This window comes from Nelumbo lutea, chromosome 3 (genome assembly GCF_056320005.1).
Source record: "Nelumbo lutea isolate HS-2025 chromosome 3, American lotus-T2T, whole genome shotgun sequence".
NCBI lineage: Eukaryota > Viridiplantae > Streptophyta > Magnoliopsida > Proteales > Nelumbonaceae > Nelumbo > Nelumbo lutea.
The window spans coordinates 6,232,791-6,255,342 of record NC_142686.1 but is presented as its reverse complement, the minus strand read 5'-3'; the positions used below and the strand labels follow the sequence as shown (position 1 = coordinate 6,255,342).

The 22,552-nt window shown below is 37.0% G+C and overlaps 1 protein-coding gene and 1 pseudogene across 2 annotated transcripts; one reads left to right on the top strand and one right to left on the bottom strand.

Moving 5' to 3' along the window:
* Positions 1 to 1,697: 1,697 nt before the first annotated feature.
* Positions 1,698 to 3,665, bottom strand: LOC148862593 (adenine/guanine permease AZG2 pseudogene; annotated as a pseudogene). Its single transcript, XR_016109025.1, has one exon. The product of XR_016109025.1 is annotated as an adenine/guanine permease AZG2 pseudogene (transcript).
* A 6,001-nt stretch (positions 3,666 to 9,666) lies between these two features.
* LOC148862592 (E3 ubiquitin-protein ligase AIRP2-like) lies at positions 9,667 to 12,185 on the top strand. The gene is made up of 5 exons (XM_088974665.1): positions 9,667 to 10,096; positions 10,819 to 10,981; positions 11,325 to 11,391; positions 11,491 to 11,725; positions 11,809 to 12,185. The coding sequence occupies exons 1-5, from the start codon at positions 10,014 to 10,016 to the stop codon at positions 12,014 to 12,016; spliced, it is 756 nt and encodes a 251-aa protein (XP_088830791.1). The 5' UTR covers positions 9,667 to 10,013; the 3' UTR covers positions 12,017 to 12,185.
* Positions 12,186 to 22,552: the final 10,367 nt, after the last annotated feature.

Genomic DNA, 22,552 nt, shown 5'->3' with positions numbered 1-22,552 from the left:
TAGGCTATCTTTGGTTTGAAGTAAAATGTAGGGAAAGGAAGGAAAATGTAGGAAAACCTTTACAAACTTTGTATAGGTTTTCCTGTCTTTTCCTTTCTTTCCCTACATTTTCCTTCAAACCAAACACAATCTTAGGGACGAATCCTTAACCACATGCTTGTGTCTTGTGTGTACATGTAAGAAGGAAAAGATTGAAATGGGTATTTAATTTAGCCATGCAAAAAAAAAAAAAAAAAGTGGAGAAAATCTTTAAGGAAAGAAAAGGCAAAAGAAACAAATACGGTGATGGTGAGGGTTGCAGAGTTCTTTATAGTTTGGACTCCATCTTTTTGCTTTAGCTTATTATAAAATGGTTTTCTGCTGGCCTCCTTTTCAGTCTCTGTTTTGCGTTGCAGTTTCAATGACATGCATTAGATGCCCTTGATCATCGCCTTCACCTCATGTGATGCTTTCACTCCATCGTTCTGGTTAAGATAAGCTACTTAGATTAATAGGTTTAGTTCATACCCTGTTGCTGATTGAATGGTCCAGATTGATTGGATAGTGGCTCATAGGTTGGTCATATGTATGGATATGAGAAAAAAAAAAGACTTTTTAAATTATAGGGGACCATCTTGCATTTTTTCAGTAAAGGGGGAATGTGAGGTTGAGCAGGTAAGCAAGTGAATGGTATGGATCTAGTTCCAGAGCTGATCTACCAAATGTTAGAATTGTCTGGATCCACTTCATTCCACTTGGTCCTTCTTTATGTCCATTGGACGGATCTCTGTTGACAATTGATCCAATCCCCACTGAAGCTTAGGCTGTGTTTGGTTCAGATTTTGCTTTAAAGAATCACTCGAAAAAAAAAAATGTTCCAAATTACTCACATAAATCCAGCTTAGAAGTGACTCTTAGAATCACGAAATTCATCAGAATTAATTATTCAAAAGCATGTCAAACACATCCTTGGAGAAATCTCTTCCAATCCCACTTGATAATCAAGCTGGAGCCTGGAAGGACAAAGGGGCGAGTGGCGATTGGGAGGGCTGAGATGAAGATTCAGCTAAATTGATTCAACTTTCTTCAAATGATTGATTAAACACCCAATTTGGGCTCTCCGGATTTTTCATGAAAGGGAGAAGCCGCTGCACTTCTACCCTCCCAAACGGGTATATAGTAATTAACGTCCATTTCTTTTTGTTCCAAGACAGCTAGAGGAATATCCAAAATTCCAAATCTATGCCGTAGCATGATGCGCGTAACGTAACGAGATAGAATCTCTTTCTTTTTATGGGCCTGGGCCTACACGCATTAGACCGGATGAACCAGGCTATGTGGTTTCGTAGCATCTGAATCCATCAATCCAGTCATACGAACCGGATCATTCCTTTCCTGCTGCACTGGGAAAAGGTGGATTGGCGACAAAACATAATCAATTTGAACCAATTCAGGATCCAGCTGCTCATGGCTCATGCGATGGATTAGCATCTAGCAAGAAGATGCCACTTGCCAGATAGTTGATTTTTGGTTCATCCTTCCCAACCCAACCCGGATTGGCCTGAACCAGCCTCCAATTTCTCTTGACGGAAATATCGAATGTCTATCATCGTGTCCAAATTCTCTGTATACCAAACAAAAGTAGGATTGAGATTAACTATGGGAATGGGGTGCCAGGAGTTCATTTTCTTCCATGACACCTGGGTGACATTTCCAAATTGCACAGACATATTAAATGTATGTATTAAATAATAAATATGGTAGCTGGCTACTTTACCTTCCTTTTTTTTTTTCAGAAAATAACTGCTAACTGCTTACTTCTACCTACTGATAAAGATAAAAATTACAAGAGTTCAGCCGTTGGATCTGCATTAGCAGTAGTAGCAGAGACCTGGTTTTGAACTCCACCCACAAGTACCCTCCTCATCATCTTCACCAACCATCTCATAGAGCTCTGTATGTAATCATACAAGCTCAGAGCCAGGTAAAGGCCAATCCCAGCGATAACTCCATTGGATATAGAATAGGTGAGTGGCATGAGCAACATGGTAACAAATGCAGGCGCACCTTCCTTCACCTTCATCCACTCTATATCCTTGGTCACCCTCATCATCATCACTCCAACCATGACGAGAGAAGGCCCTATGGCCCATGGAGGAACGCTTGCTAGAAGAGGCGTGAAGAACAACGACAACAAGAAGTAAAACCCAACAGTCAGAGCGGTTAATCCCGTTCTCCCCCCTTCTCTGATCCCCGCCGACGATTCTACGTACGTAGCCATTGTCGACGTTCCTAGTGCCGAGCCCACAATCGTCGAGCTTGCATCCACCACGTACGCCAAGTATTCACCTTCAAACCCTCCGTTTTCATCATCTACGAATTCTCCAACTTGGGCCACCGAATACAATATCCCTGTTGTGGCCAGCACATCCACGTAGAGCAGCGTCACTAAGGCCACCCAGACGTTGCCTCTGTTGAACTCTCTGAAGCTAAAAGCTCCAGCGGTGGTCTTAATTCTGTGGAAGTCCACCACCTTCTTGAAATATTCGTAGTTGGCGTTACCAAGAGGGGTGTCGGGGAAATATGTTACAGAGGTTCCCCTGATCCATGAAATCAGTGTCACAAAGAGAATCCCGTAGATCATGCTGCCATTGATTTCCTTCATCAATCCATAGCAAGTTATCAGGAAGCCAACGGCACCCAGCCAGAATGTGGGGCTTTGCATCTTGCCACTTTGGCACTCGCCGGTAAGTGGGTTTGTATGGGAGCAAGCTGTGAATGTCAACAACGTTGAAGAACTTGGGCCTACGAGGCCAATACCTTGGTGGGGTTGAAGGCCCACGAATGCAATGAAAAGCCCAATACCTGCTGAGCAGGCGAGCCGGACTGGATTAGGAATAAGACGAGCAAGCTTTGCTCGTAAACCAAGTGCAGAGATTACAAGAAAGATGCAACCTTCCACAAACACTATGGCCAGGGCGGTCTGGTAAGACATGGGTCCGGATCCATGAAAGCCCACTAAGTTATAGGTGAAGTAGGCATTAACCCCCATACCTGGCGCTAGGGCGAAAGGTAAGTTGGCCAGTAAGCCCATTGCGAAGCATGCAATCATGGAAGACAAGGCAGTGGCCACTATGAGGTCGCTTTTGGTTTTGGCTAAGCAGTTCTGATAACCCACATTTGGCTTGAACTTACAGTCCGGAGCTGGCTGCTGGTGGCGGTGGTGGTGGTGCGGTGTGGATGCTGCTGATGCATTATTTCCCAGATGCATGGCGGTGGAGCAATCGGAGACGGAGCACGTTCCACCGGAGTCTGCAAGCAACGTGGCGTTGACGCTGATGATGTACGCCATCGTAAGGAAGGTAGCAGTCCCTGCACGTAATTCCCTTGTAAAGCAGCTCTTTCTGGCCTCTAGTTTGAAGTATCTCCCAACTCTGCTCTTTGAAACTCTTTCATTGAGACTCCTCTCCTGTCTTCTCCATGACTCTCTTAGCCTCGCAAGACCTCCACCTCCCAACCTCCCAACAATCTTACCACCCATCTCTCTCTCTCTCTCTGCAAAATGTTCAGTCATGAGTGTGGGAGTATCTCTCAAGTAGTAATAATATTTATAGGCCTAACTGGAAAGGGCAATTAATTCAGTATTCCAAATTTAGCAGCATGAATTATTTAAGAATGAAAAAATGAAGCGGTATCCGGATATAGAAGATTAGGGTGCATTAGAATAAAGGATTTTATGATTCAATATGGGCACCCTTATCACTCACTACCCATTGCAGTGCCGGTTTCCATTTATGATCTATAATGGCCCTCTGAGACCAATTCAACGGTTGGAATGCAAAACTTGACACGTGGAAAACACTATTAAGTCTGGAGATCCCAGATCATAGACTATTACTTGTGAGATTCCATTGGGGTTTTGAGTTTTGAATGCTAAGTGGTGTTGTATTTCTATATTCATATGTGAATGCTGAATGGGTATTTTATATTAATATGTGTATTAGAATAATGTATTTGTTGCATGCGCAACCAGCTAAGCTATTCTTTTGTGCACTGGAAATTCAATGGATCATCTTTTGAGATAAGGCCAACTGAGCCATAAGGGGAAGAGAGAAAGGAGGGAAAAGAAAGAAAGAAGGAACCGAAAAGGGAAGTTCTTTTTAAAAAGAATAGAGTTATATCCGGGCACTGTTTGGGGCGAGACAGAGGGATTCACATTGCTATTTTGTTTTCCCAAGAAAGAATTGGAAACAAATGCAATATACAGAGGCTCTTCTTTTAAGGGGGGGGAGGGGGTTTTGCATTTGATTCTCATCATTTCTCCCACCATGATGGGTGATGAAGCTCAGTATCTACCTATATATGTAGATGGGGATTCGCAAATCAGTGAATCACAATCACTAATATGGGTTCTCTTTAATTTCTTTGGATGAATGTTTCTAATTCAAAGCCCATGTCTATATCAGCTTCAGCTTCAGCTTGTAAATTTATATCTTTTACCTTTATTCTTTCCTCTAGAGGGGTTGTTGCCATTTTGGAGATGATCCTTTCTTTGTTTTGTTGTCTTGCAGTTGTTTCTTTAATACAAGGTATTGGAGAGGAGCCTAACAATTAATAACAAAGCCTGTAAAGTGGTTCGAGATGGGGTCGCTTACTTTTAAGAGTGACAGTTTATTTAATCATTAACTTGACAAATTGTTTTCTTGTTGACGTGGCAAGCTTATTAGCTTAAGGGTGGCAAACATAAGAGAGAGAGAGAGCTTTTTTCGGTAAGCTTCTTTATGTTCATATGCAAATGTGGAATTGGAACTGTCCATTTACGAAAGCAAATTTGACAGCTTTAAATTGCCGAACTGAAAGACTTCCAGTTGTTAAAATAATTAAATAACAAAAATTTACCCAACTTCAGTTTCAGGTTCAGCCATTATTTATTTATTTTTGATTCAAAAGAAAAATGGCCATTCCCCACTTAATAAATCTTGCCCCTATCCAGTCAGTTGCTTTATTAACTTCTCTAAACACATGCCTATACTCTACTCTAAATAGAAAAGGGTCTTTGATCTGTAAACACTCTAACAATATTTCTAATCAACCAGGGGGGCTTAAAATTTTCCTTGAGGCAAGCAGTGACAAGACTCGAATAACCTTCAATGATAACTTGATGATCCAAGAAGTTTGTAGCCAGGTTGTGGGCCTCCTAGGCAGCCCAGGCCTCCTCAGCGTTGATTGAAGAGATGCCGATTGATGCTGCACCCCTTGTAGTCCAACGTTCTGTCAAGGTGATTTCTCGCCATTGCCGCAATAGAGCATCTATCATCACTCGATCGAGACGCATTAAAGTTGATTTTGATCGTGCTATGATCCGATGGACGCCAATAAATATCCACCCATTTCTTTTCTGGTTTTGAGGTGCCTGAACCCTGCAAAAAAGAAACATACTCCTCCCAGTTTTTTCTAGCTTGCACCATCATCAGCGTTGGATAACAATTTTTTAGTTAAGCATTTCAACTGTTATCCAATGGCCCCTTATTCATATAAAAATGCATTTTTTTCTTGTATCACTTGGACTTTGTATACTTTACTGTACATTTGTAAAAAAAAAAAAGGTAAAAGACTCAAGTATACCCTAAATTTTCAGAAATTGACTTAAGATATCTTGAGATTTTAAAATGGACTTAAATATACTTATGACCTTTTTATCCTCAATTTTTATTTAAATTTTCAAAAAGAACCAAAGAAAAGATAAAACCATTTTTCTCAATGTTTCTAATTTCCATCCTTTAGAAGTCTTTCTATTGTTACTATTAGGTTGTGAGTAACAAAACTTAATTTGAAAAAAAAAGTAATGAGAATAATTCTTGTTGATGTGTTATACTGTTATTATTGGAGCTGGGTTTTGGGTTTACCTGGGTCTAACAATTGAAGTGGTATTTTCTTTTGGGAAAACATGCAGCCTGATAGAAAACCTCAGGTTTTAGATTAGTGATTGTCTGGCCTATTGTATCATGAATAGCTGGGTTTTATGGTTCACCTGGGTGGTGGGCATATCATGGTTTATTAAACAGTTTATCATCATGATAGCTGCATTTGGGCCTTTCCAGTAAACATGACAAAATAAACTCATGTTTACTGATTGTTCAATTGGTAAGAAGCCTAGTTGGTGCGAGTGTGCGGTTGTAGGTAGGTACAATTTTAGATTTTTAAAATAGGATTTTTATTTTTTATTTTTTGAGTTTATATTTAACTTTTACCAATGGAGAGTATGTTAAAGTCTACTGGGATCAGCTCACAAGGTATATTTAAGTCCATTTTAAAAGTGGAGAAGTATGGACTGGTCCAATGCAAATTTCTGATTTCCATTGTAGAGCTATAAACATTCAAAAGGTAAAAAATCCACATTTATACACCTATATCCACCTGTGAATTAACATTAATTTCGAACTGGCACCTACCCCAAATATACCTTGAGCCTATAAATTCTGACCCTGGGCTGAACCATCTTTCTCCCTATTATAATTTAGGGTACGTTGCTTGAGAAAACTTTAGATTTGCATAATGATCATGGGGCTGACAGGGCTTAGACCTCGCATGAGGGCCTTAACCTACTAACCTAGGCCTGTGGACCCTGGAAATTTTCGTCCCTAACCTTGCATAATATTCTTATTTGTAAAAGTTGGAATGTTTTTCCCCAATTTAAATGATATAATATTTCAAGCTAATTTTAATTATTTTAGCCAAGATTGTTTTCATGGTAGAATACTAGAATCCTTAATTTATTATTATTATTATTTTTTGTTTTTCTATATTAGTACGTAAGGATCACTGACCATGCTATGGAGAGTTCTCATTTTGAGGGTCTGATCCCATGTTTTAAAAAATAATGCTGAGTGATCATCTTGATTATTATTATCATCAATGTGTTACTGGAGTTAAGGGTTTAAAAAACTGAATCAGAAATAGAACTGCTTTTTCTTTCTATTCTCCGATAGAGGTTTAATCATCTAATTCAAATGGGTCAAAACAGATGAATTCAATTTCTATTGCTTATTGTTTATTGCATCTTGGCCACTAGATTGAGATATTAGGGTTAGATACGCGTATTATTAGAGGGGAGAGAGTGAGAAAAGTCGCTGAGAAAGAAAGAAGAAAGAGTAACGGCCCTATCTCAAATCTCTCTCTCTCTAGCAACCAGTCAATTCCTTTCTTATTCCCCCACTAACAAGTCCAACGTAACCTTCTCTTGATTTTAAGTTTTTAAATTTAAACTGTAAACCGTCTGCATTAGTTACTTTTTAGAAAAATCTAGCCCATGGGGTCAACGAAACCAAATAGGTGGCCAATTTTCAGGTTGAGCGGTTTGATTGCCTGTGTCAATGATATTTTGAAAATTATGCTTGGAACCCCTTACATGTGGCAGTTGGAAAGAGAATGAGAGAAAAAGAAGAGGAAAGAAGTAGAAAAGAATTAGGATGTAGAAAAGTAAATCAGACCTAATTAGTTTTTCTCTCACTTTTCTGTTTTTTTTTTCTTACAATTTCGGAAATAAAAATAGAAAAGTGTAAAAAGAAAATTAGTTTTGTGGCAAAATTTTCCTATACAATTAATGTTGTGTTTGATACCATTTTCACTTCAGGCTCAAATTAATGTTGAAAGAGGGTATGACATTTCATGCCAAAACACCAACGTAGGCATTTTGACATAAAACTTGTTTTGTTGTGCTTATGCTGATTAGACATTGAAGAAGTGTTTTGTGCAGTATAGTATTGTGTTTGGCATTAGCATTGCCACCTCAAAATGCTTAAATGAAATAATTATATTCGAGGTGACACCATTCAATCGATCTTTAATTCAATGGTTATGTTTATAAAAAAAACATATTACAAATGAGCAGCTGATGGAATTGATGTTTCCTCACTCTCCCCATGGTTATGCTTATAGAAAAAAAAAAAAACGTATTACAAAAACTCAAAACGGTCTTAACCAAATAGATAATTCACATTTAAACTCAAAACGCTTAATGGTGCTCATGTGGTAGTGTTTAAGTAATATAATCAATGGTACCAAATATCACCTAAGTCATCACCCAAGAACTAAAGATGTATGAAAAGCAGAGAACAGAGATCTTGTGAAGCCAAAAGAAAAGAAAGAATAAAAGAGACTTTGATCCCATGTAATTGCATTGGAATCAATTCATACAAAGACCAAGGTCAATGGGCCTTACTAATTATTTTTAGGGTCATTTATTAGAACACCCCTTATAGTTTTCTAGTTTTATTTAAACCTACCCTATAGTTTTTTATTTTACTAAAGCATCCCCTATAGGTGGCAACCTATTGACTAAATCTTGCCATCTGAAAATAGTAACATGATCACCTAAATTGAGTGAAAAATGTTCAAAGGCATGGGTCCATGAATGTTTATTCAAAAAGTACCCCTTACACTTCTTCACTGTATATTCTTATTTTTATTTACTTTGATTAAATTTATTCAAAAGCACATCAGGGTCAAATTGTTATAAGGGATGTTTTAGTAAAATACAAACTATAAGATAAATTTTAATAAATTCATAAAATTATTAGAGTGGTTTAATAAATGACCTTTATTTTTAATCCCAAAATACTCATATAGGGCCCACCCAACACCAAACCCCAAGGTCAAGCACATCATAGGGTTGTTGGATATTGGGTCTTGCTTCATAAATAGCATAGATCGAGTGAGTCATATTGTAATTTATCATCCATACTACCTTATCAATCATTCTTGAAGGGGATTCTAAGCTTGTCATATTGCTTGAGGAAGCTGTTGCTACGCCATGAAGATTAGTGAACATCGTTGAAAAATGTGAACGTGTGAGGTTGTATGTGGATTGTTGTGTCATCTGCCATCATGTGCATGTACAAATGACTAGTGTTTGTTCAAAGAAGATTTTACCTTCTCATAACCTATGACTAGAGCTTTCATGTGCATGACAGGTTATCATGGGTGTCTTTATTAGGTAGAGAGGAGGATTGCTACACGGACCGTGAAAACCAACAACAATCTCAACAGTCAAAATTGCCCATTTTAGAAATCGTCTTTACTATAATTTTATTTTTTTGGAAAATTCCTTTTATTTTGGACCTAGTGATACTTTGGTCTCTGAATTTTAAAATACAATAATTTAATATTCAAAATTTCAAAATGTGTCATTCCAGTATCAATCGTTAATCAGTTATTAACCAACCATTAAATAGTCTTTAAAAAGATGCAAATGCTCTCAAGTGTCATCTAATTTTCTTTATTAACTATTCAAACATTGACAAAAAAAAAATAATCCTAAATCCTTACATCTTTTATTCAAGAAAGTTGAGGTCCAAAATGTCCAGGTGACCCCAACTTTTTTGAATATAAAAAATAAGAATTTGGGATTGCTAATTTTTTATCAACTTTTGAATGGTTGATAAAAAAAATCAGATAACACTCAAAGGGCATTTGTGTCTTTTTCATGTACTACTTAGCAACTCATTAACTGTAGTACTGGATTGACAAGTTTTGAAAATTCAAATAATGAATTATTACATTTTAAGGCTCAAAAACCAAAATGGTATTAGGCGCAAATTACAGAATATATACTAATCGGAAAATTTCCCTTTTTTTTATTGTCTTCACTACCTTGTAATGTTATTATGTAGATCCCTATTATTCCTTGTACATTCCTGGAACTGGGATTTGGAATCCAGTCCATGCTGCAAATATATATTGATTATTTATTTCAATGGAATTTCTCATTTATCTAATTTTTTTTTTCTCTTCATTAATTCAAGTAGAGGAGGGAAGCAAGGAAATATGTGAGAAGAAAGGCAAGACATTCTTTTCTTTACAAGTGGGGAAATGTCTCCATTGCTAAGCAAACTTCTGTCGTTACCCTTCTTAAAATCTCTCTCTCTCTCTAACCTTTCCGTCCAAAATTCTCCTCCCAAGATAACACCCAAAAGCCTTCTTTTTGTTCGCCTTTAGCCTTCCTTTTTTTCCCTTTTTTCTCAGAAGTAAAGGAGATGTGTCAAAGACAACCCAGAAAGTCTTCTTACAGAGAATCTATCAAAGCTCTTGAAGCTGATATACAACATGCTAATAAGCTGTATGTCCTAACTTTCTTTACTTCTTTCTCATAGTCTTTTTATTTTTATTTTCCTTTTGGCTTCTAGGTATTGTAGCTTTCACCTTCTGTGCACCTTGTTATTCAGAAATTGAAATATGGTTTAAACCATTTGTTCCCCTATAAAATTAGAATGTCAAAAAGCGAACAATTGATAAATGTCGTTCTAATAATTTGGTTGTTATGGTATATAACAAGATGAAATTGGTATTGAATTTGGGGAGTTGGTTCCTCATGGCAGATGCTCTTCCAAAAGCATACGTGGGAACCCTTGTTCGCTCAGTTGAAACTTTTTTTTTTTTTTTTTTTTTGTTTCTGTAAACTCAGGAAAAGAAACAGAAGTCAGTTGCTATTGGCTTAGTTTGGAAAGAGTACAAATACAAAAATACAAATATGTACAGTATAAATACATATAAAGTAATAAAAAATAAAAGCTTTTGCACTCTATGCATTTTACTATTTCTATTGTGAAGTAATTAGAACTGCTTCTGGTTTTGGCACTGGTTTGTGGAGTAACTCCATTAAGATGTGCTTGAAACATTACATGAAGAGTTCCTGCTGCTATTTACTACAAATATTTTGTTATATTTATGGGCATTATAGGCGAGTTCATGAGAAGAAGTGTTGTCTGTTCTACTTAATGTTTTACACATATATTTTCAAAACAAACCCAGAGACTCAAAACATGATCTTTGCATTTGCAGGGCAGCTGCTCTCCCAAGAGACCATGATGGGGAGTGCGTTCAGATGAGATTGTCCTACAGCCCCTTTGCACCATTCTTTCTTCTTTTCATTGAATGGATGGATTTTAGTTGTGCAGATACCCTCCCAAGCTATTTAGGCCTTCTCCACATAATTATATACAAGGTTAGTTGGTTTTTCTTCCTCTGAGTCTGAAGTTAGGCTGCCTTCAGCATAGTTTTTTGGTGTCCTTTTTTGTTTGTCTAAACTAGAATGGAGCAGCAAATGTGTCTGGTTTTGCCAGAATCATCAATTATTTTGTGGAAACAGGTCCAGAATAGGTGCTTTTCCTTTCCTTTATAATTAAACAGCCAAGTTAAGCTAAGGCAAAGGCAGCCTTATGCTTCTCATAAGGAAATATGAACTCATGATGAAGTTAATAATATGAACTAAGCTATCATTTATTTTATTGTTTGTTATATTATTGATTTATTGAACAACCAGGATTAAGCTTTTTTCAACTGTACAGGCATATATTGATGGAATGACAACCATATCTTCGCATGAAAGGAGAGCCACTCTTAGGGAATTCTATGGTTTGTAATGTTTTATGGCATCCCCCTGATTCCCACTATTTCCAGTGCTCATAAATAGCTTTTCCCTTATTTTATTTTTTAATTTGAAATCCTTTGCAGCTGTAATATATCCTTTGCTTCAGCAACTAGAAGGTGAGTTAGATGAATTGGAAGATAAGAATGAGAGAAGTCACTGCCTGGATGTATTGAACCAGAAGAAGGTGATAGAGAGGAGGAAGGTTTCCCTCAAGGATTCAGAAAGAGAGGATGAATGTAGTATTTGTATGGAATCTTGTACCAGGATGGTGTTGCCCAACTGTGGCCATTCCATGTGCATCAGCTGCTTCCATGACTGGTAACAGAACCCAAATTTATTATTCAATCAAACAAAATTCCCATAAGCATTACTAATAAGTTTATTTTTTGTATCAACAACAGGAACATGAGATCTCAGTCCTGCCCTTTTTGCCGTGGTAGTTTAAAGAGAGTCGGTTGCAGAGATTTGTGGGTCCTGACCAGGAACAGCGATGTGATTGACACGGCAAACCTTGCAAAGGAAAACTTCAGACGTTTCTATCTCTATATCAGTACCTTGCCTCTTTTTATGTCTGACACCAGTTTTTCCATACATGGGTACATGATTTGAATTACAGAATTCAAATGTATGATGCTCCAAATGGGAAGGAGCCGATAACCCCTTGTACATGGAATCTTTTTTCTTTCTTACTCTGGTGACTGGTGTGCAATTGTGCATAATTGATACAGTGGATACTTGCAAACAGGAGAAAATTATGAGAGGAAATTCTTTCTAGCAAGAACATAGACAAATGCAGAGGCATTTGCTGGGGATGAGTCCAGATCTGCTGACCACAAAACGCTATGCATGACGCCCTATAACCTCACAACAGGAACATACATCTCTTGTATTATTTATTTTCATCCATGGGGAGATGTTCTCAATGTGCAGCACAACTGTGGTGTCTTGCACAGGATGTGGCTAGCATTTTGTGGTCAGCAGATCCAATCTCTTTGCTGGGTTAATTCTATTTCGTAGCGTCAGAATCTAGAAACTGGAGAAAGCTATCTCTACTCTATCCGGAACCAGGAACTTGGGAAAGTATCAGAACGCCATTGTCAAGTCCACAGTTCTACTTGATTCTGTTTTTGATCTAAAATCGTGATTTATAGGTTGGTTGATGATTGAGTAGGTTTGATAATGCCATAGTGGGTCATTTTGGTGATCTTTCCTTCCCTAAGCGACTCTGGCGTCTGGAATGGGCCACATGAAAATCTTGTTTGGACTTGGGAAAACCCAAGACGGCTAGTTTGGGGTGAGTAGGAAATGCAACTTGGATGAGCCTAATCCGAACCCAAACCAATCTAGCCTACAATTTTACATGAATTGGGCTTAGGTTTTATTTGATATTTTAGTTCTCAGGTTCGGGGATGGCACAACCCTTTTTTTCTTGGGCTGGTCCTAAACTAGCATTTAACCTGAGCTTAGCCTGATTAAATTTAATATGTTATATATATAATTATATTTAAAATTATAAAAATAGCTTTTATATATTATGTTATATATGAATAAATTTAATATGTTATATTTATATTAATTTATTATATATAAAAGTTGAAAAGTAAATAAAATTTTAATTTTTCTGATATTTTAGAAAATTTAAAGTAAAGTTGGATTAAATCCGAATCCGATTAACGGATTCGAAGTATTTAAATCCAATCGATTTTCAGATCAGATTCTGATGTAGGTTCTTAGTAATCTCATCACACATATGCATGCATACATTTTATGCAAATATATATAAAACTAAATTATTAATAGTAAAAAGGTTCATGTAACCTTTTAATACATTGGGCCTAATTTGCCAACCAGAGCCCTGCCTGGGCTTGCGCGCAACCATGTCAAATTCTAGTTCGGGCTAGGCTTGGGGTGGACAAATCAGATTTGACCTTGGCCTCAGTCTGGGCTTAGGGCCCTTAAGCCCAATGCTTAGGGTTGGGCCGGGTCCAACCTAGCCTGTCTAAGCCCCTTTCATCTTTTTCTCTTGGTGCTTATTGTGTCGAAGAAACCACCAATATAAGGTGGGGTATGTTGATGGAGTGGACCAGAGGCTTGGATGCCTGGCCAATCTAGAGGTTAGAGGTGCAACTTGGACCGGGTTAATCCAAACCAATATAAAAAAAGTTGGGTTGGATTGGGCTGAACTTCTTTGTCAAGTTAGGATTGAAAAATATGAATACAATTTAGATGGTGTTTGGTGTTGATGTAGCTTTTGGAATAAACAGTGCCAGCTCAGCATTGGAGATGCGTTTAACAAAAAAAATGCCTAAAAAGTTATTTCTCGAAAATCGTGTGAACCGATTATCAGAAAACATCAAATTTGACTTTTTCATTTTCAAGACCAAATTTTCACTGTTTGGCTTATACGGCGCCTAATGGCACGAGGTGTAAAAAAATAGTACAAAACGTTTATCCTATAAATGCCATAAAAACCAAAGAACCTCTTAATTGTTGGGTAAGATTTGAGCCTTGGGCAATCCAATCCAACCCCTTCTTGACGTGTCTTATAAATATCATATGTGCATGTACACATGTATTAATACATATATGTAACCATTCATCCCTGAACTTATGTATCTATATGTATGCGTCAATATTCTAAGGGCCCGTTTGGTTAGCATGGATAGAGATCTGGAATTGGAATTGGAATGACCAATTGTTTGATTCGGCGGAATCGAAATCTCATTTATTCTTGATGGAATGGTTTCCTCCATTTGAAGGAATGGTCATTCCTTCCCCTTTTCTTGGGAATAAAATCCCATTCCAACTTATTCCAATACACATTCTGATTCCTGTCTAAACCAAACAGACCATGGGAACAAACTATTACGATTTTGAATTTAATTCCATTTCCAATTCCAACCACAAACCAAGCGGACCCTACACTCCTACTTCACCCCCCCCACCCCCCACCCACAAAAAAAAATAATAATAAATCAATAAATAAAACTCCTAAAGCACCATGACTTTGTCCTAATGCAAAAAACAATGAAATGATGCTAAAATCAGCCAATCCAAACATGCAAATCTGCTAAAAAAACTGTCAATCTAAGTCTGAGAAATAAAAACGTTTTAGCAAAAAGAAATGAAAAAATCAACTCAACATGATTCCAATGTTGACCTCAGCCTAACCTGGCCGAACTTACATCCCTATATGTGTGGTGAATGGTTTAGATCTATCACATAAATTCCTCCATGTGGCAGAAAAGAGTTAAATCGTACAAGATAATAGGGGTGAGGAATCTTTCATACCATGGGCCCAAAATAGACTCACATTACCCTGGCTGACCTAACAGTATAAATTTGAGAAAATTTTAAAGACTTAAAAACAGTATATAACTGTTTAAGAGTTAAAATTTTAAATTGTCTTTTGATCACATCCAATTAAGTAGATTAAACATCAATGGTCATGATTTAATTTCCCCATGGTGTTTCTATGTGGACATTACATCCTTGGTGCATATATAAAGTTCAAGTGCATGTTTTTTAAAAACTTGATTGCTAATAAATATAATATGTAGTTTAAAATTTATATTTTCTTTATTGATTAAATTGGATAAATTCAAAATGTTGATTATCATTATATCGTTAAAAACTTATAAATTAAATTTAAATTTTTGTAAATATTACTCTTTACATTACTTATTATAAACATTCAAATATTAAAATGAAAACAAATGATTGAATAACTTAAGTAACTCAATGGTCAAGTGAGACCATGGATTTTTAACCATGAATACTTGGGTTCAAATCTTCACATCCCCAAAAAGTACTTTGGGGTTTATTCTAAGGCAAGTTTAGTTCAAAGGCAGGTTCCATAAGGTCAGTTCCATCAAGGCCAACCAAAACCGGTTCATCGGGTCGATTTGGGTAGGGTAAAACCCTAGACCCCAGCCTGGGTTGGGGTCAATTCCAAGAATTTGGAACTAAACCCTACGCTGTAACAGATTGGGTGATTCAAGGCCGGTTTGAGGTCAGTTCCATTCGGTTCTATGTATAACCTACCCATTTGCTCACCCCTACATCTTATAATTTTTTCATGTGGGACAAGTTATAAAGAGTGATAAACAAAAGCTTTAGTGGGAATATTAAGAATTAGAAAACTAATTTTACAAAACTAAAAGTACAAGTGTTTAACTATGTAATTAATCAATCAAACCTAATAAATTAATCTCTAATGAGATTGAATTTCAACAAGCAACTAAACTTAATTTTGACCCTATCATAATCGGAACTCAAAATTAATTTAGATGTAGGTTGATCTTATTAATAGTTGTGACTAAAATAAAGACTTAGTCATATGTAATAAGGTATCCAGCTGAGAGTTCTGATATTAACATTATTAAGTTCGTTTTTTGGAGCACTTTTCAGCCTATATGGGCTTTTAAAAAGCTATTTTTTTAAAAACCAACTTTTTGAAAAGCACTTTATAGTGAGATTCAGTCCTCACAGAACTGTTTTCACACCGTATTTACAATCTTTTACATCCATGCATTAGGAACATCTTCATAGTTGTATGTTTATTTTCATACGGAGGTATATCCAATACATGGCTGCACGGGACTGTACGGATAATGTGAGCATGGTATTGTGAATACCAAATCTGATATCCTTTTTAGTATTTGTTTGATCCCAACTTTATTGGTTCAAAATAACTGCTTGAAAATATGAAAAGTTAAATAACGTTTTCTTTTTCTATTTTCCAAATGGGTTTTCTTATGTAAAAAAATTATTTTGAACTTTTTCGCCAAAGATTTTTTTGAATGGCCTTTGGTGTCTCCTATGTGAAAAAAAAAAAAACGTTGGAAAGCACTCCAACTTTTTTTTTTCTTTGCTGATGCTTTTAAGTGATTTGGTTGTGTATGATGTCAATACTTGGTGTGATGCTTCACATCAATGATAATTTCTTGAATTTCATTGCCTTGTTGGAGCCACATCAGCGTTAGAGGAATCGGCATTGAAATTTCTATTTGATTGGTCGATTTTGGTGATTTTCAGAAAATTGGTAATAAATCAATTCTTAAAATCAGCCCTTTTCAAGGATCACTTTTTTTTGATGATTTCTTGATTTCTAGCTGATTCCATTTTTTTTTTGAGGATGACATGGCCAACATCTCATTGAATAATAACTCTAATACAAAAATAACCAACCCTTGAGAATCAGTACCAAACAAACTCAAAGCCAACTTCTCAAAAATCAGCTTAGATGACAGAAATCATACCAAATAACAAAAATTACTGATTTTTGAAAATACTTATTTCAAAATTTATCGATTTTTAAAAAAATTGGTAAGGAAGAATCAGCATTGATGCCAAACATCCCCTTAGTTATATTAAATTTGGTGAACTGCCTGTTAATGCCATTACATCATCCGACTGTGCGATGGATAATATGCCACGTAATACAAGAAAACCAAATATCGCTTGGCTAGATTTAGATCTCATCTAAAGATCCTATTTGGTGTCTGAGATCTCTTTCTACCACAAGGGCAAGATTATGGATACTCGTCAGGTGAAAGATTGAAAGCGGAAGAACTAATATGAGTGAAGTGGGTTTTTTTTTTTGGAGAATGACTGATCAGCTGGGTTCAGAATTCTTAATCTCACTGTACAAGGAGATGAATCCTGCACGGGAGCAATGGATGATCAAAAAGGCCAATGGCCTAGGTTGGCGGTCTCCATTCCACTTGGGAGGGGTGTCAGCGTAACATCTTCTACGAGGGGTACGTGTTCGCCCGGCCCCTTATAGGTCAGTTTATAAAGTTTGATTCTTTATCTTTCTATTTTGTGTAATCTAAGGTCATGGTCATTGTCAAAATGGTTCTGGTATTACTTTTAGGCTTTGTCATTTTCTTTGGAGCAAAACAAGCCAATTAATTCTAGGCGGGATTTTCGCAATTACTACTATGTACTGTGTACATTGCTTGGTGGAGCTCATGAACTTGATTTTTTTCGTTTTAACTTGATTTCACAGTCACTACATTGAATTTTTGACCCTAGTAGAAACTTGATTTCTTCGTTTTAACCAGAAAACAAATTTTTATCAAACGTAAACAATATTATCTGCTTCTACTTTTTTACTCATAAGCAATTACAAGATTTTATCAAACCTAACATCATTTAAACTCACCCATAACCCACTCCTTGTAGAACCAGAACATGGACATCTTTCACACCATGGGTTTCTTCTATTACATATATATCTGTACTTAGGGATGGCTATCCTACCCGGTGGGTATCCCCCTATCCTCCCCAACAGGGTTCTAGAACCTGTATGGGTACGAATAGAATGCAGTATTAGGTTAAACCCGATCCTCCCCAACTAATATATTATTGGAAATTAAAGCATATAAACTTTATGTATTAAATGTTGAATTTAATAATATTTTAAATTTTATGTGAATGATAATTGATAGTTTATGTGTTTTCTACATGTCTTAATCAAATAATTAAAAATTCTATTGTATATTTGTGTTATTGTACTTATTTATTACAAGAAATAATAGGAGATTAGATGCAGATTCTAAACCCAATCCACCTCTACCTTTTAATACAAGGAGGGTAGGGTCGGGAAGGGTTTTGCATTTTCATGTGCAAAAAGGGTTTAGATTCTCAAAATGTAACCTGTTATGGGTTTTGGAACAGGTACGGATTAAGAACTTTAGAAAGGCAGGTAAAATTTAGAATTTACAAAGTCCTCCCCAAACCCACCTATCTGCCATCCCTATCTATACTATGAGAGCGGAATTAATCCTCACAGAATTATTTTCACACCGACATATTTTTATTCATGGGAAAATGTTTCCATTGCATGACTAAAAACTGCTGTGAGGACAATGTGAGGATGATTCTGTGAGGACCAAATCCAAGTTCCTATACCACATAGTTGTCCATGCCAGCATATTCTCTTCTCTCCTTGCGTTGTTTCTCAACTCTTGAATTTTTAATTAAAAAATTAAAAATAAAACACGAGGCTCCGTAAATTTACCCACAAACCAATTCAGTTTCGTTTTATTACAAGACTGAATGTAATTACTTCGCTGGAGGATATGGGCATCGATGTTTTTAACTCAGCCTGTGCATTGCACAAGTCTCTACTATTATACAAATTAGGAATGACGTTTTAAGGAAGGAAATTGTTAATTTTTTTTCTAGGCCTCATTGAATATTCCTATAAAAAGGTTTAGCCAAGAAACCCGTATTCTAAAAAGAAAGAAAAAAAAATTAAAAGCATGAGGTTTTCTTGATTCACATGTATGGCACCAAAAGAAAACTACATCAAACATAACTGCACAAGGGTTAAACTTGGGCACCTTCCATTTTTTTGGTAAGGGAAACATACCCCACTCATCATAGAAGAGTTGATGCATTAACAATTCTTTCTCTAAATATCTTTTGTCTTTTCACTAAGAACGGTTTCTTCAATTATCAAAAACTGGGATGGACCCAAATTAATTTCCTTAATTAAACATAGAGGCAAAGAACAAACAAAAAGAAAAGAAGAAAAGAGAAACCTTGATAGTGTGTTCAAGTCAACTGTACAGGATTAGTTGTAGCATATCCCTGCTAAATAATGGATGCCACCCATGCAACCCTAATCTCCATGATAGGTTATTCTCCCTTGTCGACAATGCAAAGTGGAAACATCAATATGGATGTGGTGTCGTTGCAGAGAGTTTGCTTAAATACTAAACCTCTTTTTTTTTTTTTTTTGTTTTTCCTGTGTGTGACCTCATGGGTATCCTCTTGGAAAAACTATCAAACGTACGGTTAGGGGATCCGGATGCAAAGGACTAGTAGGGATTGGGTCGGGTTTGAGTTGAGTTTGGTGGGCAGAGTCAAGCTCAACCCGAATGCAAAGGATATGCATGAAAGGTATTTTAGGGGGGGGGGGGTGCAACTTGGGTCGGGTTTTTTTTAATTTTAAATGAGTCGAAGCTGATCCGTTCAGTCAGCTTGCCAGCCGGAATCGGATTGGACATGATTCACTGTATGGGCCCACCTGATGGACTGGTTCTAAAATTTAGAAAGTTGTTCACCACTCCACCAAGTCCAGGGTTCGCAGGGCAGGGCCCAGGACTGTTGAGAAAAAGACCAAGATTATTCCATCATTTCCACAACTGTGCAACAACAGAAGATTAACAAAAAGCAATGTTATTCCCACGTGAATGTATTAAAGAAGTGCACAAGAAGAATAATTAACATTCTAGCTTTAACTGCTAATTTAAAACAGCTTTTTGATAAGTTGCATGAATTCATCCTCCGAATTTCTTTGTCCCAATCATGCTTCTCTCTCTTTAAGTAAATTATTTCTTTTAATGTAAAGAAACTGATAGTGGGCATTTCCTTTTAGGGCCATTGTTGAGCTGCTTTAGGACTAGGAAAGCTCTTCCATTACCATTTGCCACTCTCAAAAGCAACCCCACCCTTCTCCCGTACTTAATCCTGTTTTTGTCTGTAACTTGTGTTCTCAGACCTCGAAAAGGCACCAAGTCCCAAATTATTCTAGACTTTTAGTAATTGAGGAATCATGGATTATATCCATTTGTTTGTTGTTAATTAACCCTTGAGAGTTAAGAGTTAGGGCCACTGTTTCAAAGACTTAAAACCTAAATTTGGTCAAATGGATCACCTTAGATGGGGCTTTACCCTTTGGAGAATAATCTTGTTTCAACATATTCGATTGTTGTCAACTCCTAGCAAGCAGCCTGGATTAGATCAGTCATCCCACCAAGGCTCCAAACAAAACTCAGGATCTAAGCAGCACCAGCGTGGCCCATATCTGTCCTGCCGAACAATGAAGCTTTTGGCCACTTTCTAGCCCAGAGAACACACAAAGCTCGACCTGGCCCCCCCTCCCCCCGTACGTTCTTCTGTGGAATAAATGCCACCAACACTATCCTTCTCCATGGACCATGGCCACTGCCGGCACAAATCCCCCATTTGGAATCAGGTCAACCCTAATTCAATTCCCTAGTTTTTCCCTGCTTCCTTTCAGATGGAAGTAGGCCCCAAGTTGTGTGCTTCAATGGGGTCAGCACTTATCTATATCGATCCTAGCTAGCCACCCTTTTTCATTCTTCTTGTTTACCATCAAGTTCCCTAGTCAATCTAATGTGGATTTCACCCTTTAACGTGGGTTCATGCCATTGGTTGGTATGAGGAAACACATATTCAGTCGTATGAGCCACAGTAATCACAGAATCACTTGAAATGATTTGGATGTGCCTTAAGTTGTTAGATTCAATGAGGGCAGCACTAATCTATTTCCTAGCCACCATTTTCATTCTTCTTGTTTACCATCAAGTTCCCTAGTCAGTCAATCTGATGTGGATTTCGCCCTTCAATGTGGGTTCATGCCATTGGTTGGTATGAGGTAACACAAATTCAGCCGCATGAGCCAAAGTAATCACAGAATCACTTGATATGATTTGGATGTGCCCTGTTTGTGAAAACAAGAAAAAAGTGTGCCCAGGTAACTACCTTGTTTCCCCCTTTCTTATCAAACCTTTTAACCAGTCCTCGATGTTTTTCATTTTTGTTTTCCTCTTTACTAAGTGCAGCTTCAGCACACAACTGTAATGGGCGTATTATGATTAGACTGACTTGTTAGCCCAGGTTGGGTTTATATACAAGAAACTAAACCAAGATGGGGCAATAAATCTGGGTCCCCATATCAGGACTACCCCAGAACAGGCCTGGATTTAAAGCCCACCTAGGCAACCTGGACTACTTGTCTGTAACCTTCTCCATGGTTCAATATGGAGCTGACTTTGGTACCTTGGAATGAGTGGCCTCTCAGGAGATGCCACTTAGAAGCTTCAAAAACAAAGTCATACACATTGGCAAACACCCCCTAAGTAACTGTTACAGCAGTGCTGTTTCACTTGGTTTCATCTAAAATACTTGGAACTTGATAATCACTTGGTTTATAGATCTTTTTCCTAGTAAATTCCTTATTAATACTGAATTAATTCCTGGGATTTTTGACGCAAGAACCTGCCATCACTAAGTATTATGTATACAGGAAACAACAGTTAAGGATTCTTCGTGATGAAGACTCTGTCTTACAGAAGAGATCTAATGAAATGCAGTTGGAGGCTTGGATAGATAAACAAGAATCTCCTTATTGCATGCAAGCCAAGAAAAAAATATAAAAGAATAGGAAAGGAAAAGCTCTGGCTTGTGGCTTTGGACTGCTAATGGAGTCATATAATGTACCTACGGGCTACAGACATGAAATTATAAAATATCAACCATAGCTTTCCAACCAAGTACATAGATGCTTTAAATATGAAAGAATGGGCATCCAACAGTTCATGGCTTTCATTGTTCATACTTCCACTTCAAATATTTTATACTTTCTTTGAATAACATTCTCTCCTTCCCCCCTCCCCCTCTCCCTACTGAGTACATTCCAGTTCCTTTATTTTAACAACTTTCAACCATAAAAAAAAATCCCACGCTCTCTCTCTCTCTCTCTCTCCATTGCAACCTATTATAAGCCTTGGGATAAATAGAAAAGAATTCTAAGAAGCTTATTTGATACAGACCTCATTAACTTATCCTTTTGATGATGGACCTACTATTCTTTGAAGGAATTATTGTTCAATGTTTGACATCTACCACACTATTATAAACATTTCGAGCTGGAAAGTGGGACAGTGGGCAATGAAGCTAAGACACGTAATCATAGAGACTAAAGTTCTTTGATTAAACCTCCCATTAGAGACAAGACCATTATGGAATTTTAAATGCTATCAAAGTACAAAGAAAAGGGTGGCATTCCATGCATGAACAACCCAAGAAAAACTTCATCTGCTTTCAATTCATCTCTATATAATGATGATTTTGCATAATTTCAACAATCATCTGCTTGACTAAATGATGATCATGGTCGTTGCGAAGTCAACATCGATCGAGTTTGTCCATCAGACACGGCATTTAGTACTGCAAAGTGACATCAGATCATAGCCCTACTTATGTGTATAATCATTTCAAGTTAGAAGCGTTTCAACATTAGAAGGATGATTGGGCCAAAAAGGAATGGAGTTCTGGACACTGCTGCACCATTTTTGCAATATTAATAAACATGAGCTATTGTTG

Excerpts from the sequence above, each read along its gene's own strand:
- LOC148862592 (XM_088974665.1), top strand. The coding sequence starts at position 10,014 with ATGTGTCAAAGACAACCCAGAAAGTCTTCTTACAGAGAATCTATCAAA. Across the intron at positions 10,097-10,818 it reads ATACAACATGCTAATAAGCT|GGCAGCTGCTCTCCCAAGAG; the intron begins GTATGTCCTAAC and ends TTGCATTTGCAG. Across the intron at positions 11,726-11,808 it reads ATCAGCTGCTTCCATGACTG|GAACATGAGATCTCAGTCCT; the intron begins GTAACAGAACCC and ends TATCAACAACAG.